The 19,595-nt window shown below is 41.5% G+C and overlaps 1 protein-coding gene across 1 annotated transcript; it reads right to left on the bottom strand.

Annotated features, from left to right (window-relative positions):
* Positions 1-15,719: 15,719 nt before the first annotated feature.
* Positions 15,720-16,043, bottom strand: LOC115146598 (large ribosomal subunit protein P1-like). The gene has a single exon (XM_065003277.1). It carries the CDS (start codon positions 16,023-16,025, stop codon positions 15,720-15,722), a length of 306 nt encoding a protein of 101 aa, XP_064859349.1. The 5' UTR covers positions 16,026-16,043.
* Between the last annotated feature and the right edge of the window lie 3,552 nt (positions 16,044-19,595).

Below are 19,595 nucleotides of genomic sequence, written 5' to 3'. Positions count from 1 at the left end.
TACAGTGAGTAGAACACAGTAGAGTACAGTACAATACAGTAAAGTACTGAGTACAGTCCAGTGGGTATGACACAGTAGAGTACAAGACAGTACAGTACAATACATTACAGTGAGTAAAGCACAGTAGAGTACAGTCCAATACAACACAGCAGTACAGGACAATACATTTAAAGAAAAGTACAGTACAGTAGAGTACAGTATAGTATATTGTCCTGTACTCTACTGAACTATACTGTACTGCACTGTCTACTATGCTCTGCTGTGCTGCGCTGTGATGTCCAAACTTGTGAAACATGAAGAGAATGACATTCAAAGGTGTAAATACACTTCACTTAGTATAGTTAAATAACCCCATTCTTTCTGCAGAGATCTTTGAATCTCAATTTGGAGCAGATATTTAAACAACATTTTTTGGAGAATGTGGTCACATAAAAACCTGAGGGAGATTTACCATAATTTCGTTCTAGTTCTTCCACTAAATTGGTTTACATATGTACATTTTTCAGTGGAAATTGTTAAAAGTAGTCAATGTGCATAGAGCTGTATGGTTTATTAAACTTTGAAAGCAATGGTTTCTGTTTGGCATACATTTTAAAGTGAACAAAGTGAGTCAAAGCATAATTCGGTTAACGTGGAATTGAAATACCATAACCGTGAAATAAAAGAATACCATAATACCATATTTTTCTCTCCTCTCTCTTGCTCTCTCTCTCTCTTGACATACATGCTATCAGAAGTAGTGCACTCTATAGGAAATATGGTTCTATTTGAGACACATGCTTGGCTACAGAAAGGCCTCTGACACTTTGCCAAAAACATGCTCCATTCATCCGCAGGTGTCAAATGTACATCATGTCTTAATCATCTCAATTTGTCCCACAGATCAAAGTGCCAAGATCAATCCTGTGGCGGAGAGGGAGATGTGACGAGCACTTTGTCACACGACTACGTTGCATGTCATCCCTCTCAAATTGCATCACCGCTCGCTTACTGATACAGTCTAATTCCCCCTCTACAGAGGATATAGGGGATATGATAATGGCAGTTGGAGTGGCGGTTGGTAGAATGAAAATATAATCCCCTCCATTTGCACATAAAATGTGTCTCCTCCATGCCTGCCTAGTTGTCAGCCCTGATTATATAAATAAATAAGATGGGGGGAGGGTCATTTTTATTGGCCCAATAGTTTCATCATTAAAAGCATAAACTTTACTTCATTTTAACAGAAAGTTAGAACCAACCCCCCCCCCTCACCCACTCTACATAGAATCCCCCTGACACCCCCACACCCCTACAGATGGTTCACCAGTCCCTCTTATGCATGCTCCAGTGTGAACCGAGCCCACTTCGGCAGCACTGCTCTGGGGTCCTTATACCCCGCGTCTCATGTTTCCTGCTCTTCCACATTGTTATTTTTTACTAGGCAGTCCCTCCACCTGTTGGCTACATATAGGTCCAGAGTCAGCCCCGACCCTAGGCCTGTACACCACCCACACAGCACTGTCTCCTCCCCTCTGATGGATCAAGGTGTGACAAGTATCTGTTCGTGGCGATAGCACTTTGAATAATCCTCCATTGTAGACCAGCAGCACACTCCTCTATGGGAGGCTTATTTTTTTATATTTTTTTTATGTACCTTTATTTAACTAGGCAAGTCAGTTACAAACAAATTCTCATTTACAATGACGGCCTACCGGGGAACAATGGGTTACTGCCTTATTCAGGGGCGGAACAGATTCAGATTCTTACCTTGTCAGCTAGGGGATTCGATCCAGCAACCTTCAGTTACTGGCCCAACGCTCTAACCACTAGGCTACCTGCCACCCCTTATACAAAGAGCGGCAACATCATCTCAGACCAACATGCAGTTGGTCTTTCTGAGCCACTGCATACAGAGAGCCCTTTTGCTGGCTGTGCAAAAGGCCCCCAGCTCTGGAGTCTTGAACGATAAGATCATTCCCTCACACTCCTGGTGTTCCCCTGCAGCGGCAGCAATGGTGAAAGGAGGTAGGTCAGTGTCATTCGTGGTTAGACGGTCCAGTCTCTGCCTACAGCCCAGCAGCTCTCGGAATATGCCCAGTAGTGCAGCACGAACACCCTCCACCACCTGCTGCAGCAGCCTGGTGTTTTTTTTTTATGGAGGAAGCCTCTGTCATGTCGCTGGCCTTTTTCCACCTTGCCTTTTCTTACAGGTCACCCAACTTACTGAACCCCACTCTCACAAGCCTGAGCCGCAAGCTGGAAGAGGACAGCACTTTGGTCCAGATAAGTGGGTTTGGCTCCTCCATTATCCATGCTCCTGGTCTTTTTTCCATGCCCAAAGCACAGTGCGACAGAACGATGTAATGGCTGACACATGAACCTGCTCCAGATCGTACCCAAGGTCCCGTGCCCTCCTCAGATCCATTCCAGGCAGTGTCTCTCCAGCACATCCCCTCATTGTACAGACATCTCTGTGCAGCTTTTAGGTGGAAAGCTGAGTGAGTGAGTGAGTGAGTGAGTGAGTGAGTGAGTGAGTGAGTGAGTGAGTGAGTGAGTGAGTGAGTGAGTGAGTGAGTGAGTGAGTGAGTGAGTGAGTGAGAGTGTGAGAGTGTGAGAGAGAGAGAGAGAAATAATCTACTAGATTTGAGGAGATCATTATTGTTGTCTTGGGACGTACAGAACAGTGGTCTGGTCTGGCTCCGCAGACTGGCCTGCTGTTGAAAGGTTGGCACTACACTGCACTGCCTTGTCCTTCTCCACAGCAGTTAATTTGTCTATAGACTATATCCTCCAGGCATAAAATAGCATACCTCACTGTATCGTTTAGTTCAAGATCAGAGGGAAATTTCTGTGGGTTTTCTTTGAGCTTAAGTACAGCAAATACATTATATATTTCTCTCTCTCTATCCCTCTGAAAATTATTAGTTTTTTCTCATCCTGCATTTGTCCGTACTGCCCCCTGTTGACGCTTGAACATAATGTTCCTTCTTATAAAACCTAACCACGCAGATGAGATGAGAAATATATCGACCATCACCGAAAGCATGTATATGCACACAGCATATCCAACACTGATGCTGATACACGCATCCTCATCTGTTTTCCTTCCGCTACGGCTTTAATGAGTAAATGTGTTGGTAATTGAGTGTATTCTCCTCAACCCCCAGCTCTCTCTCGCCGTAGGTGACATTATGAAGATTCATTAAGTTGAAGTGCATTGACAGCCATTGGTGTCTCGTCAGCCACATTAGTTAATGAGAAGAAAATACAATCTCGGTGGGAAATTCCATGGTAAAATGTTTTATAATTTGCCAAAAGCTGTGTGGATGAATCGTGCTTCAGAGGATTGCACGTGGTTAATTATGCCAGGTTTAGCACAACACTGATGTGTATTGTTGTTTTGCACGGTAATACTATATACAATTTAGAGAGTTTCCGTTCAAAATACAGTGAACTTTGATGCCAAGGTCAGACAGGGAGTAACCAAATGAACAACAGCCAACAGATACACAAGTATCGTAATGGTCAAAACAACACCGAGGCCACTGAGTCACCACATTCAACAAGTAGGTTGATAAATAGAATGGTATATTGCAGCAGCAGTATACAAGGTCCAAAGTTCGAGACTCGTAAGCACAGTCCTGATCCTGTTTGTCATATCTCTTTCAGCACTCTTAAACAGCTTTGCTAAATCTTATTTCCACGGTAACAGGTATGTTTATTTTAAGATTAGACTCAACAGTAAAGTGAATCAGTACAAAAACACCTTTCAACTGACAAATTTCACAAATCTAAATGACAGTGACAAGTTGGTACATTTAGGTAATTATCGGGATCACTGTATCTAATCTTGCACAATCTCAGTCATGCCATGAATCTCGTTTCCTCCTTACATCCCTGATTACTGGAGTTGAATAGTCTTAATAGTTTTATCCTGAAAGTAAAATAGCCTGACAGTAGAGAGTGAGAGTGGTGTTTAATCCTTGGATATTTAGCCAATTAACAGCTCCCGCAGCACAAAGGACCATTATCTTTGCCTGCACAGCGATATGACATAGCCATTCTCAAACATTGCCATTCTCAAATGTTTTGTCTGTTTCAGTATGGCGATGATGGGACATGAGCAGCAATCTGCGGTGCGCTGAGTCCTTGGGCCAAAGAGAGCTAGCGCCTAGCGCTGAGGAAAATAAAAGGGCATTAAATATTATCTGGCTGTGGTCCAGCTGGCTGAATGAAATCACATTACAAAAGAAGAATTGAATTCCTCTGCCTCAGATGAGTCCCGATGGCCTCTTTAATACGAAGAGCAGAGAGGCAATTATTTGTGATTCTGCACAGTGGTGCGCAGAGTGGTTCTGTCAGCCCTATAGGTGCCGTTCAGAGGAGAGGAGAGGGGAGTCAACCAAGTTCATTCATTGTACCCATTCCCCCCTTCAGACTCATCCTCTGTTTTAGAATGAGTGACAAATCAGAAATTCCTTTTTCATCAGTGTGTGTAATGAGTGGAATTGGAAGCCTAGAAAAAGTCATAGAATCTAAGAATGAAGGGAGACTCGTGATGAAGTGAACTCTTTAGTATGTGACGGACAAAGTGGTGGTCCTTAGTTACACAGTTACCATAATGCATACTTACAGTACCAAACTTTGGTATTTCACATGAGTTGTAATTCCTGTTACAATGGAATCTTCATGCTGAAGCGATAATACCAAGATATATACAGAAATTGTGATATGTACTCGTTGTTTTTGAAAGCATAATACAGTGAGCAGTATCAACCTACCTACAGTGATAAACTGATCCTACAAAGCCATATCGATATAACAGAAAATTACCAGTAATACGAATATGGCTTTCTTATTTTTCCACCACATATCCAGTTGATGGTATTGTCAGAAATGTAATGTGATTTTGAATTAATGTGGTGCTCTCTCAGAGGCAGCATTGGGATGTAATTGAGTCCACAAAAGCGTTTAACCAAATCCCCATTTGTACAGTTAGTCTAGGTTAGGTTTCAGAGTAAAGCCGATGCAAACCCTTTTCTCAAGCCAAAGCTTAAAGCAAACAAAGATGGCCTTACTGTTTACATTTGCTTTCCTCACCCCAAATACTGTAAAATAAAAGAGATACTTAACAAAATATGGTTGCTTATTGCTCATCACTTGAAAGTAGGATGTTCAACCACCACTGTCAGAATGACATCAAGGGAGCAAGAATGACTTAACTGTTTATTTAACAACATCTGTAAAAACCATATTTGCTAAAGTGTCTACTTGGATGCAAGAGAACATGCAAAACACGTCCTTGTTTGCATCCCAAATGGCACCATATTCCCCATATAGTGCACTTGTGACCAGAGCCCTAGTGCACTACAAAGGGTACAAAGGGTACTACAAAGGGTATAGGGTGCCATTTTGGACACATTCCATGTGTCAGCAAGAACAACCCAAAGTACAGTAGATCAATAAAACACAACCACAGCCCAACCATCTGGACTAGAAGCAAACTTTTTTTTTTCTTGCTTAATTTTTTATTGATTCAATATGCTACAGTAATAAAGTCCTCTCTTATCTGAAACCCAGAGGTGTAAAACAGAGTGATTTATAGTCTGCTCTGCCGTAGCTAGCGCCAGTGTTTAATAGCTGCTGGGTTAATTGTTAAGTTGTACCGCCAGGTCTCTCTATGAGGATCAATCATACGCAGCTGTAATAATGACTTTCTAATGCTCCGTTAAGCCTGCCTACCCTGCTCTGCAGAGAGAGGAGAAGTCCTGGCCCAAATGGCACCCTATTCCCTATGAAGTGCACTACTTTTGATATCGGCCCATAGAGTGGGCCAAAAAGCAGTGCAGTGTATAGGGCACCATTTGAAATGCATCCAGAGGGTTCGGGCGTAATGTTTTTATGTCCTCCTGTAAGATGAAGGGCATCTTAATTTCTGCTGGGTTGAGTCTGCCTGATGAATCCACATTTTCAACCACGGCACAGCAAGACGTTATTAATGTATAATCACTGAATTCAGATGGACTTACAGTGCATTCGGAAAGTATGTTACATTACAGCCTTATTTTATAATTGATTAAACAAAAAAAATCCTCAGTAATCGACACACAATACCAGATAATGACAAAGCAAAAGCAGGTTTTTGAAAATGTTCAGGTCTCTCCATAGATGTTGAGGCTCCCGAGAGGCACAGGGGTCTAAGGCACTGCGTCTCAGTGCCAGAGGCGTCACTACAGACCCTGGTTTGATTCCAGGCTGTATCACAACCGGCCATGATTGCGAGTCCCATAGGGCGGTGCACAATTGGCCCAGCATCGTCCGGGTTTGGCTGGGGTAGGCCGTTATTGTAAAGAAGAATCTGTTCTTAACTGACTTGCCTAGTTAAATAAAGGTTTAAAAAAATGTTAATAATAATGTTCGATCAGGTTCAAGTCCGTGTCTCTGGCTGGGCCACTAAAGGACATTGAGAGACTTGTCCCAAAGCCACTCCTGCGTTGTCTTGACTGTATTCTTAGGGTCGTTGTCCTGTTGGAACCTCTAGAGCTCTGTTAGAGTGACCATCAGGTTCTTGGTCACCTCCCTGACCAAGGCCCTTCTCCCCCAATTGCTCAGTTTGGCCAGCTCTTGGTCGTTTCCAACTTCTTCCATTTAAGACTGACGTTTTTGGGGACCTTAAATGCAGAATTATTTTGGTACCCTTCCCCAAATCTGTGCATCGACAAAATCCTGTCTCGGAGCTCTACAGACAATTCCTTTGACCTCATGGCTTTGTTTTTGCTCTGACATGCACTTTCAACTGTGGGATCTTATATAGACAGGTGTGTGCCTTTGCAAATCATGTCCAATCAATTGAATTCACCACAGATGGACTCCAATCAAGTTGTAGAAACATCTCAAGGATGATCAATGGAAACAGAATGCACCTGAGCTCAATTTCGAGTCTCATAGCAAAAGGTCTGAATACTTATGTAAATAAAGTATCTGGGTTGTGTTTTGTAAATGTGTAACAGTACTGTGTTTTGTAAATGTGTAACAGAACTGTTTTCGCTTTGTCGTTATAGAGTATTGTATGTAGATTGCGCAGGATTTAAAAAAAAATCAATTTTAGAATAAGGCAGTAATTTAACAAAATGTGGAAATAGAATACTTTCCAAAGGCACACTATAGTGGTTCGTACTGGAGCACCATTTATGTGTGCCCGTGTGTGTGTGTGTGTGTGTGTGTGTGTGTGTGTGTGTGTGTGTGTGTGTGTGTGTGTGTGTGTGTGTGTGTGTGTGTGTGTGTGTGTGTGTGTGTGTGTGTGTGTGTGTGTATGTTAGGATATATATATATGATTTGAAGGAGGTAGTTTGTTATTCGTGGAAAGTGAGCCTGGAGGATCGGTGAAGTGTATGATCAGTCAAGTGTGAGGGAATGAGGGAGGGAGGAAAGATGGACCGTACATTTCCCCCCCACAAAACTGTCCGCTGAAGTTCAGAAGGTGTGTGCTTTGCTTTGAGGAAACATTTCAAATGAGAAGCATTAGTTAGAATTCCCAATGTATAAAAGTGAGAAGTGAATGGAGAGAGGAAAGATGAGAGAAGGAAATGAGAGAGGAGGAAAGCTGGAGTCCTCTTTTTCCCCTCTCATAGAGATTCAGATCTTTCAACTGGGACTTGGTTAAAAGTGGATAAGCTTCAATGAAGCAAGTAAATTTCACACATGAACGTCTGGAGAGAGACTGGACCTCCAGGCCTGTAGATTATGACCAGGGACCAAAGAGTCTCAGGTTTGAGCTACAGTACAGCACTGACGTTTCATCTCAACCAAAAACACTTTTGGAAAATGTTGTAAAAATACTGGAAAATATATCCTCAATGAATGTATAGCCTACTCTTTCTTCCACGCTATGATGTGAGAATGTTGTTGGATAATTTTGTATAATGTGAGCTTGGGTAATTTTTAGATCAATGTCTCACTTGAGTATTTTTCTGCGTGGCTGATTACTCTTGACAGTGCAACAACCTCAATCTGGAATGTTCAGACAGAAAGACCTGCTTTGATATTCCTCATTGATTTGGAAACAAGGTCATTGATAAAAGTAGGTGAGAGACGGTGAGAGAGAGAAGGAAAATAGTGTAAATCTACCAACAAAAACTATTAGGCAACAATTAATTCAATTCCTTCTAGACAATTTCCTGGACAAAAGGTTTCAGTGTAATAGTGAAGGTGTAAACTTAGCAGTAGAAAACCTAAACAGTATATTTGACCTCTCAGTGTCACGCTCGTCGGAAGAAGTGGACCAAGGCGCAGCGTTGTGAGCGTACATTATACTTTTATTTAGAACGTTGCCAACAAAACAAGAAATAACAAACGAACGTAAAGCTACGTAGTGCTCGCAGGCCACTACACATAGACAACCACCCACAATCACAGGTGGGGAAAAAAGGCCTGCCTAAGTATGATCCCCAATCAGAGACAACGATAGAACGCTGCCTCTGATTGGGAACCACACTCGGCCAGAAACAAAGAAATAGAATGCCCACCCAAATCACACCCTGATCAAACAAATAGAGACATAAAAGGCTCTCTAAGGTCAGGGTGTGGCACTCAGCTTCCTTATGAAATCTAAACATTTCAAGCAGACAACCTAAGAAAATGAACAACAATGACAAATGGTTTGATGAAGAATGCAAAAACCTAAGAAAGAAATTGAGAAGCCTATCCAACCAAAAACACAGAGACCCAGAAAACCTGAGCCTATGCCTTCACTATAGTGAATCACTAAAACGATACAGAAATACACATCGGAAAAAGAAGGAACAGCATGTCAGAAATCAGCTCAATGTAATTGAATAATCCATAGAATCTAACCACTTCTGGGAAAATTGTAAAACTCTAAACAAACAACGACACAAAGAGTTATCTATCCAAAATGGAGATGTATGGATAAAAACCACTTCTTCAATCTTTTTGACTCTATAACAAAGAACAAAGAACAGCAAAAACATATACATCTTAGAATCATATATTAAAGACTACCAGAACCCACGGGATTCTCAAATGACATTGAATGATCTACAGGAGAAAATACAAACACTCCAACCCAAAAAGGCCTGTGGAGTTGATGGTATCCTAAATTAAATGATCAAATATACAGACCACAAATTCCAATTGGCTATACTTAAACTCTTTAACTTAATCCTCAACTCTGGCATCTTCCCCAATATTTGGAACCAAGGACTGATCACCCCAATCCACAAAAATGGAAACAATTTTGACCGCAATTAACTACCAATATGCGTCAACAGCAATCTTGGGAAAATCCTCTGCATTATCATTAACAGCAGACGTATACATTTCCTCAGCGAAAACAATGTACTGAGCAAATGTCAAATTGGCTTTTTACCGTACAACAGACCACGTATTCATGCTGCACACCCTAATTGACAAACAAACACACCAAAACAAAGGCAAAGTCTTCTCATACTTTGTTAATTTAAAAAAATATTATACTCAATTTGGTACGAGGGTCTGCTATAAAAATGTATGGAAAGTGATGTTGGGGGGAAAACATATGACATTTAAAATCCATGTACACAAACAACAAGTGTATGGTTAAATTTGTCAATGTATGGTTAAATTTATTTTTCCATAGGTCTGGGGGGTGAGACAGGGATGAAGCTTAAGCCCCACCCACTTCAACATATATATCAACGAATTGGCGAGGGCACTAGAACAGTCTGCAGCACCTGGCCTCACCCTACTAGAATCTCAAGTCAAATGTCTACTGTTTGCTGATGATCTGGTGCTTCTGTCCCCAACCAAGGAGGGGCTACAGCAGCATCTAGATCTTCTGCACAGATTCTGTCAGACCTGGGCCCTGACAGTAAATCTCAGTAAGATAAAAACAAAAGAAATGGTGTTCCAAAAAAGGTCCAGTTGCCAGGACCACAAATACAAATTTGGACACAATTGCTCTAGAGTACACAAAAAACTATACATACCTTGACCTAAACATCAGCGCCACAGGTAACTTCCACAAAGCTGTGAACGATCTGAGAGACAAGGCAAGAAGGGCCTTCTAAGGAACATAACATTTGACATACCAATTAGGATCTGGCTAACAATACTTGAATCATTTATAAAAACCCATTACTCTTTATGGTTGTGAGGTCTGGGGTCCGCTCACCAACCAAGAATTCACAAAATGGGACAAACACCAAATTGAGACTCATGCAGAATACCTGGCCACTGTGACTGACCCAAAATTAAGGAAATCTTTGACTATGTTCAGACTCAATAGAACATAGCCTTGATATTGAGAAAGTTTATTTCACTTTTGTTTATTATCTATTTCACTTGCTTTGGCAATGTAAACATATGGTTCCCATGCTAATAAATGTCCCTTAAATTGAATTGAAATTGAATTGACGGAGGGAGAGGAAGAGAGAGAGAGAGAGAGAGAGTTAGAGGACCAACTGTCTATTCATTGTCTGTCTTCATGAGAGCCTACTTCTGCTCTGAGAAGATAAAATCTGAACTTCACTCAACATTTAAATATACAATAAAATCTGAACTTCACTCAACAGGAAAGTTGAAAGGCTTTGGCAATGTCATTAAACACTTAATCTTTGAACAACCAACCATGTGTGATACCACAACACTAGCCCTCACCCAAGCCCTCTCATCAGAGTTGGTATTGCATTGAATATGGTAATATGAAATGCCATCTACAGCATTAGTATTCACAGCCACGTTGAAGACATTGCTTCATCCATGCTGTAATCATTCCCAAAGATCTTCAAGGTTTACTGTTTGTCTCTTTTCTCTAAGGTGCAGAGAAGGAAGCCATGTTCCTACATCCAAGACTAATTATGCTAATGTGCGGCTCCAGAGACAAGCTCTGCCTCGTTAGACTGATAATTGTTTGTACATTTTCTCAGAGCTCTTATCAAATCACAAACCCCTGAGAAAGTTTTTTTTTTTTTAAATACATTTTTTTTTGAGAATTTCAGAGGTGAAATGCTAAAGATATCCTCCCTCCATGGAAGTAATCAGTTCTGTCTCAATTACTGCACATGTTACAGTGCGTGTTTTCAACTGAATTCAACACATAGAATGTACATTCTCTCATTAAAATGTACAGTATACTTCTGTTTTTGCCCTCCAGATAATCTCTTCAGGCCTATTGCAACAAACATTGGCCAGCGTACTAACACAAGATTATATCTCGTTAAACCATCAATATGCAGTAAAATCCCCCGTACAGCTGACCCACTGATTTGCCACTCCTTAAAGAAGATGTCAATGTTATCATTAAGTCCTGATTGCTGCCAACATTTTTCAAGAATACTTCGCAATCTGGTAGGCATTATCATCTGAGCCAATTTATCCTGCTTTTTTGGTAGACTAAGGGCGATTTATGTATTTGACAATCATTCCGTACAACTGAAGTAAAGTATTTCCTCGTTTACCATGGCAAATCTACTGTTGCAATTCACACAACACCTTGTATGAATGGAAAACTACTGTTGGTGTAGCCTATTCTTATTATTCATTCGTTCATTCATTCATTGCTAACTAACGCTAGAGCAATTGCTAAATAGCATTAGCGCAATGACTGGAAATCCATGGGTGTCTGCTAGAATGCATGCTGGTAGATACCCATAGACTTCCAGTCATTACACTAACGCTAGTTCACTTTGGCCCCCAAAACTACCTCTAACTTCCTTCATACTGGACACAGAGACATAAAAATGTTCATCTGACTCTGGGGAAGTAGATAAACGGCCTCATTGCCAAAATACTGAAGTATCCCTTTAAATTATGATCAGGGGACAATATCCCTGGACTGTCCATATTTTAAATGTGTAGGCTAATAAATCAAGTTATTCGTGATGAGTTAGGCTTATATAATCTATATTTTTTGTCAAATGAAAATATAGTCTAATAAAGTTAATTAAAGTAGCAGAGTCTCTGATGGCACAGCTAGCGCTACGATGCAGTGCCCTAGACTTCTGCGCCACCCGGGAGGCGCAGTGGTCTAGGGCACTGCATCGCAGCGCTAGCTGTGCCATCAGAGACTCTGGGTTCGCGCCCAGGCTCTTGTCGCAGCTGGCCGCGACCGGGGGGGGGGGGGGGGGGGTCTGTGGGGGCGATGCACAATTGGCCTAGCGTCGTCCAGGTTAGGGAGGGTTTGGCCGGTAGGGATATCCTTGTCTCATTGCGCACCAGCGACTCCTGTGGCGGGCCTGGCGCAGTGCGCGCTAACCAAGGTAGCCAGGTGCACGGTGTTTCCTCTGACACATTGGTGCGGCTGGCTTCCTGGTTGGAGGCGCGCTGTGTTAAGAAGCAGTGCGGCTTGGTTGGGTTGTGTTTCGGAGGACGCATGGCTTTCGACCTTCATCTCTCCCGAGCCCGCACGGGAGTTGTAGTAATGTAGTAATTACTGACAATTGGCTACCACGAATTGGATACCACAAAATTGGGGAGAAAAGGGGGTAAAAATCAAATTTAAATTAAAAAGTAGCACATTAATTTGCCATTTCAGGTGAAACATTTGAACAAAATATAGACCTACTACTTCTATATTGTTATACTCTAAGTATTTTTTTTATTCAGTAGCCTTATTGTTTCCAATACTCCTGATATTTTGATCAGTAGCATTTTAAGAAACTCAGCATTAACCTGCAGGAGCATAAGTTTTGCCTGTTCATTGTAATCGACCCTTCAGCTTTATGAGCGACAAGAGACTTCCACTAACTGTCCACCATATTGTTACCAAACATACTGTACCTGTTCTGTCTTTCTTATACATAGGGTAGCTGAGTATAATTCCAAAGGCAGCGTAACACCTCGCCCTCATCGAGACTCTGGAGGCAGGATATCCATTTGTTCTCATGTTTTTAAATCACTCAAATTGCCTTAACACAATATATACGCTTGTTCTGAGAAACATGAAAGAGTCTAGTAAAGATCTAACAGAGTTACAGCTAGATAGCCAATGAATCAGATTAAGTATCCAATTCATTATTTATACAAAGCTAGCGTGGTGTTTGGTGCCATAGCTAGCTAGCATGTTTCATCCTGACATTAATCTTTACAAAGTTATCAAGTTTTGTATCAAAATGCACTAAAATAACCACCCACAGCATGAGGTAAGTAAAATAATATTAGATACCAACAATGCTATCAAAGGCATAAGAAGCTTGCAGATTGATGGAGATGATAAAGGTACTGTATGCAGAATCTTCTTCTATGAGGTTTAACGGCGGTTGGCATCCAATTTGTTGCATTACCGCCACCTACTAGACTGGAGTACAACTCCTTTATACATTACATGAAAAATAAAAACTTACTAAATAAATACCCTGACATCTAACACTATACTCACTCATTTCAAAATTACTGTATAAAAAATGAACACCACCCTATTCCGCTAATTAAATGTATTTATTCCACATCCTGTAACTCTTCTGCTGTCAAGTCTCACACACCCAAATACCTCTTTGCAGCTGCCACCACAACCTCAATTTTCAAAGACTTCCATTCCACCCCTACAGTACAATTGATAATCGTTGCTATAAATTCTAAAAAATCCAATCTTGTTGAAACTTATTTCACTTTTTGGCCTATCCCCCTGTACTGGTAAATCTCTACTACTCTCACCACTCCTCCCCCTTAACCCATCTTCGTCTACTTTCTTCACTGCCTCAGCATATGACGACTTCTGCGCTACTCTAACCCTGAAAACCACAACCTGCCTCTCTCACACGGGACATGTCTGATCCCCAGCTCCATGGGCACCACTACAATTAACACATACCACTACTTTCCCCAATACTACACATTCCTTTGTCTCATGCCCTTCTGCACATTTCTCACACCTTGGACCCTCCCTCCTTCACACTGCCCATAAGGTTGGCACCTGTAACATCTTAATGTGTGCGGCATATACGCTCGTACAGGAAAACTTATATATACTAACTTCACTTTGTCAAGCAAAGACAACTTCAAAACTCAAATGAACAGACAATGACTCTTCTGTTTCCCCACTCTCGCCACCCTGTCTGTGTCACATCAAACGACGAGCATCACATACACCGGGAATCTTTCCCCCACAGCTGGTCAACATTTATATCTACTGCTACACTCAGTTATCACTCCTTTCATTGGTGCCCTTTACTTGAGAATGAAACAATTCACTTTTCTTGCCCCCATTCATTTTACTTCGAGTGCATTTTTCCTCTGACCAACAGAAACACAAACAATTATCACTAGACCACTTCTGGTTAACCTCACCGATTCCACATGACCCAACAAATTTCTTCACACACTGTGAAACCACAAATGGATCAGCCAAAAGGCAAGAGTCCACTTTTTCCTTAAACTTCACTCCTACTGTCACACTCTTCTTCATCCTGATCCTCGGTGCATACCTTGGTCTCCGCTAACTTAACCGCTCCTACCACCTCCGATACTTCACCCTTATTTACTTCCATTTCTCCTGTCTTCAGTTCCCTCTGCTTACACTTTCTACCATTCTTCTTTGACAAACCATCTCCCTTTTTTCCACCATTTTTATCTGACTCAAGCTCACTTTCTTCCCTCACTCTCTTAGACCTCTTCTCCCTCTCTTTTTCCCTCCCTTCCTCCTCCGTTTTCCAAGTACACATCTCCTTATGATAATACTGTCACTCCATCCCTGACACCCATCTTGTACTTGCTTTCTCTAGGGACTCCATTTTCCCTTTCAGGAGTTCTGCTCATGTCCCCAATAATGTGCCTACAACAACCTCGCCGTCTTTTTGCTAGCTAGCTCACACCGACCAACCCTGTCTCCAGATGAATGCTTGGTCATGACTGTATGCAGAATCAAACATCATCCTCCATTAGAGAAATAAACTTCCTGTTTACTGAGGTCATGTGACAGGTAAGGTCACAAAAGGAAGAAACTTCTTATAGAAAACCGCCAGCAGGGGGTGACAAACACACCCAAATGGTAATTGAATACTTTATTTAACCAGGAAGTCCCTTTGAAGTCAGAAGACCGATTTTACAAGAGAGATCTACCAGGGCAACAAGATTGACAAAGTTCCACTAACTATCCACCATATTGGCACCAGTGGGGACTGGTGGGAGGAGCTATAGGAGGACGGGCTCATTGTAATGGCTGGAATGTGTTTGATACTGTTCCATTTTATCCATTCTAGTTCCTCCCACCAGCCTCCACTAACAGTACCCATTACATTGTAAATCTTAAACTGAGTTTGCTGAACTTTGATTCATTGGATGCAAAATGTATTCTACTATCTACAGAGAGGGAGCCATTATCATCCAATCTCCAAATCATATTTACCAAGTCCGGGCTCTTACATTATTAAAGTTTATCACCCAAGTGGGTGAAACACATTGCCAGTGGTCTGGTCAGTGTGTGTCGGGATGGAAGATTGGCCAATTTGAGCAAACAAATACGAATAAAGAAAATAATGGGGTGAATGCTAACTTCTGTAACATGCCATTTCGAGGGTTCAGAGAGTAGAATGTCAACATATGAAAGATAAGACCAGACAGAGGCAGTATACTGGAGTGACATAAACATGACTTTAATCCACCATCTCAATTAGTTCACGTAACAGACATGAAATTATAGTCACAGGTCAGGCATTATAATCAATGATGAACATCCATTCTCATCCTTTTTTTTGTTGTTGCCATTTCTGTTACTTTGATTTTATTAGTTACAAAAAACTGGTTTAGTCTAAAAGACCGAAGCCCATGTCATCATTGGAACCCTCCTCGGATTCTTCCTTCTTTTCCTCCTTGACTGGTGCGTCTGCTGCAGGGGCGGCGCCTCCAACAGCAGCCGGGGCAGTTCCACCACCGGCACCTATGTTGCAGATCAGGCTGCCATTGTCCACGCTGGCCAGAGTCTTGGAGAACAGACTGGGCCAGAAAGGCTCAATAGTCACATTGGCAGCCTTGTCCTCTGTGACGGTGGCTTTATCATCGTGGAGGATGAGGGCAGAGTAAATACAAGCGAGCTCAGATACAGATGCCATCTTTCTGTGTAGGTTTAATAGTTTCAAATTTAGTTAAATTTAATCCACTTCTCATCCTTCCACCCATCCTTACACTTCTGTGTGTGTGTTGCCTGTGTTGGGCTCAGTAGCAGTGCTACAGTAGTCTCAGCTAGCTGACACCATTCACAGTGCATGGGCTTCACACACACACATACACACACTGACATGGTTCGCAGCGCCTAGGCACCTGTCCCAGATGTGACTGTCACTCTGCCCCCCGCAGCTGAGGCCCCACGGCTCACTCCCCTGGGTCATTACTAATTTCACACCTATACACACACACACACGCACGCACACACACACACACACACACACACACACACACACACACACACACACACACACACACACACACACACACACACACACACACACACACACACACACACACACACACACACACACAAACTCAGTGGGTACAAACTTATGCAGGCACACACAAACAGATTAATTGAAAGACACACAAACACTCACACACTGACACACACACACACACACACACACACACACACACACACACACACACACACACACACACACTGCCAGCTACTCTCACAATCCTGGATCCCAACTAATTATTTAGGAGAGAAATCCTGCATATGTAAGTGAACATGGGAAATGTGTGGTAAAGTTTTTTTGACATCTGATCATAAATCAGCAAAAGTAGGGCGGATTATGTCCCTTGGCCTGGTGAAAAGGAACTGAACCTGTGTCTTACTCAAATAAACTATTGTCTGGTAATAAGTGACATCAAAGACATTACTCTTCCTCCATTTCCTTCACGGACCACTGAACCGTACGCAGTATCTGTCCTCGACGTCTGCTGTAGTAAACTATCCACCTACAGGTCATCGTCCAGGCCGTTCAGAACATTTGAAATAACATAATCTCTCTCGTCAAGGAAATAGCCCATAAAACTGTCCCTTTTATTTCTCTGTCTGTAATTACACCATTTACTTTTGAGATTTTGCACATATAAATCTGTTTAAATGTCCCACAGGATGATTTAGCTTGATCATTTTGTATAATGAAGGAGGAATAATCTTACCGTAATTACTGTAGTATGAGGTGAAATCAAATGGAGATGAAAATCACCAATATGCTGACAGGAAAATAACAAATGGATGCATCCCAAATTGCACCCTAGTCCCTATATAGTGCCCATAGCTCTGGTCAAAAGTAGTGCACTATATAGTGAATAGGGTGCCATTTGGGATGCATCCATGGCCACCACATTCTACGAAACATATTCTTAGCCAGATGTAATGGTTTTTATAAAAAAACAATTATATGTTTCTAATGAACAGTGGCTATTGGGACTTGGTAGGTCCATAGATCATGGATGTATCATATTGTAATAGCAGTGTATTCAGGAGCCTGGTGAATAATAAGGGAACAGTCCATGTCACGAGTTCGGCTCCTTTCCCTCTCTCTGGATCTGACGGGGCACAACGTCTCAATCCCTGGAGCAAAAACGTTGTGCTATCCAGGAGCACGAGTACAGGACATCAATAAGCTGCTCTGAAACATTTTAAACCAGCATCGGGAAATTGAGTATCATATTTCATGTGGGATTCAATGACATTATGAAGGGCAGCTGAAGATGGATTTTTAAAGAACTGATTGGGTCACTAACAAACGCACAATAACATCTGTCCCTCTGCCCTCCTTAAATCGTGGCATTGTATGGTTCAGCAGACTTTTATCCCTCCATAACTGGCTACGAGACTATTGCAGCTCTGTGGTTGTAACATTTATTGACAAGTTTGATACCTTCTGGAAACAAAGCTCATAGTATAAGGAGGATGGGATCCACCCTAGATCCTTTCATGGCAATATAAGGGTCATTGAAAAGCCATTGTTTCAATGCAGCAAGCCCAGCTCATTTAATCTCTACCATTGTTGTTGCTGAATTCTCATAATGCTTCAGCAAATGTACATTATCCCAGAGGCCCTGGAAGACACAATGTAAGTAATGTATGTCCCTCTTACTGCCCTGAATGCCTTTGCTGATCCTACAGCTATCGTATACAGTGATCATGTGCCTATGAACCAGAGTTATACTGTTAGCATTGAGGTGGTGTGTTCTAGCAGGAAGTCCACTGTGTGCAGCGCACCCTGCACTAACATAAATAACCTGAGCATGTATACCTCTGCTAAGCTTCCCAGTAAAGCAATAAAAACAATCAAGCATCCCAGAAAAGTAATAAAAATAGCCCATGTTAATAAAGTAGCTTAAGAAACAAGGTTAATTAAATCAATAATTTGCTAGTAACAGATGACATTCATATTCTGACAATGTCTGAAACTCACTTAGATAATACCTTTGATACAGTGGTAGCAATACATGGTTATAAGGTCTAGAGAAAATGCAGAAATGCCAAAGGTGGAGGTGTGGCCGTTTTATATTCAGAACCACATTCATGTAAAGCTAAGAGAGGATCTCATGTTAAATACTGTTGAAGTTATATGGCTACAGGTTATTCTGCCTCACCTGAAGCCCATTCTGGTGGGAAGCTGCTATAGACCACCAAAGTACAAACAGTCAGTATCTGGATAGCATGTGTGAAATGCTTGATAATGTATGTGATATCAGCAGAGAAGTATATTTTCTGAGTGATTTTAAATATTGACTGGCTTTCATCCGGCTACCCACTCAGGAAAAGCTTCAAATTGTAACTAGTGCCCGCAACCTGGTTTAGGTTATCAGTCAACCTACCAGGGTAGTTACAAACAGCACATACATGAAATCATCAACATGTATTGATCACATCTTGACTAATTCTGCAGAAATGTGCTTGACAGCAGTATCCAAATCCATCGGATGCAGTAATCACATTATAGTAGCCATATGAAGGAAAACCAAAGTTCCAAAGCCTGGGCCTAATATAGTGTATCATTTAGAAGTACCTATCCAAATGTATTAAATTGGATTACAAGCAATTAAGTAACTTCCCTGTAAATCAAGAAATGAAATTGGTTCAATCACTTGAAACAATGTTCCCATATATATTTTTCACACACATTTAGTAGCCACAATATCAGAACCACGTATTGGCTACCTTAACATAGAAACCTTACCAGGCTCTTGGGAATCACATGCACATACAGTGCCTTCGGAAATAATTCAGACCACTTGACTTTTTCCACAATTTATTACATTACATTACATTAAAATGTATTTGTTTTAAATAATCCTGCACACTAGTCCTACACATCCCCATAATGCCAAAATGAAAACAGTTTTTAGAAATTTGAGCAAATGTATAAAAAAAACAAAAATACATTACTTACATAAGTATTCAGACCCTTTGCTGTGAGACTTGAAATTGAGCTCAGGTGCATCCTGTTTCGATTGATCATCCTTGAGATGTTTCTACAACTTGATTGGAGTCCACCTGTGGTACATTCAATTGATTGGACATGATTTGGAAAGGCACACACCTGTATAAGGTCCCACAGTTGAAAGTGCATGTCAGAGCAAAAACCAAGCCATGAGGTTTAAGGAATTGTCCTTAGAGCTCCGAGACTTTGTGACTTCCCCAGATT

Source organism: Oncorhynchus nerka, linkage group LG18, assembly GCF_034236695.1.
Source record: "Oncorhynchus nerka isolate Pitt River linkage group LG18, Oner_Uvic_2.0, whole genome shotgun sequence".
Lineage (NCBI taxonomy): Eukaryota > Metazoa > Chordata > Actinopteri > Salmoniformes > Salmonidae > Oncorhynchus > Oncorhynchus nerka.
The sequence above is the reverse complement of the archived record's forward strand: the minus strand, read 5'-3'. Positions and strand labels throughout refer to the sequence as shown.

What these genes read in the sequence shown, in the direction of transcription:
- LOC115146598 (XM_065003277.1), bottom strand. Translation starts at nt 16,025, where the DNA reads ATGGCATCTGTATCTGAGCTCGCTTGTATTTACTCTGCCCTCATCCTC.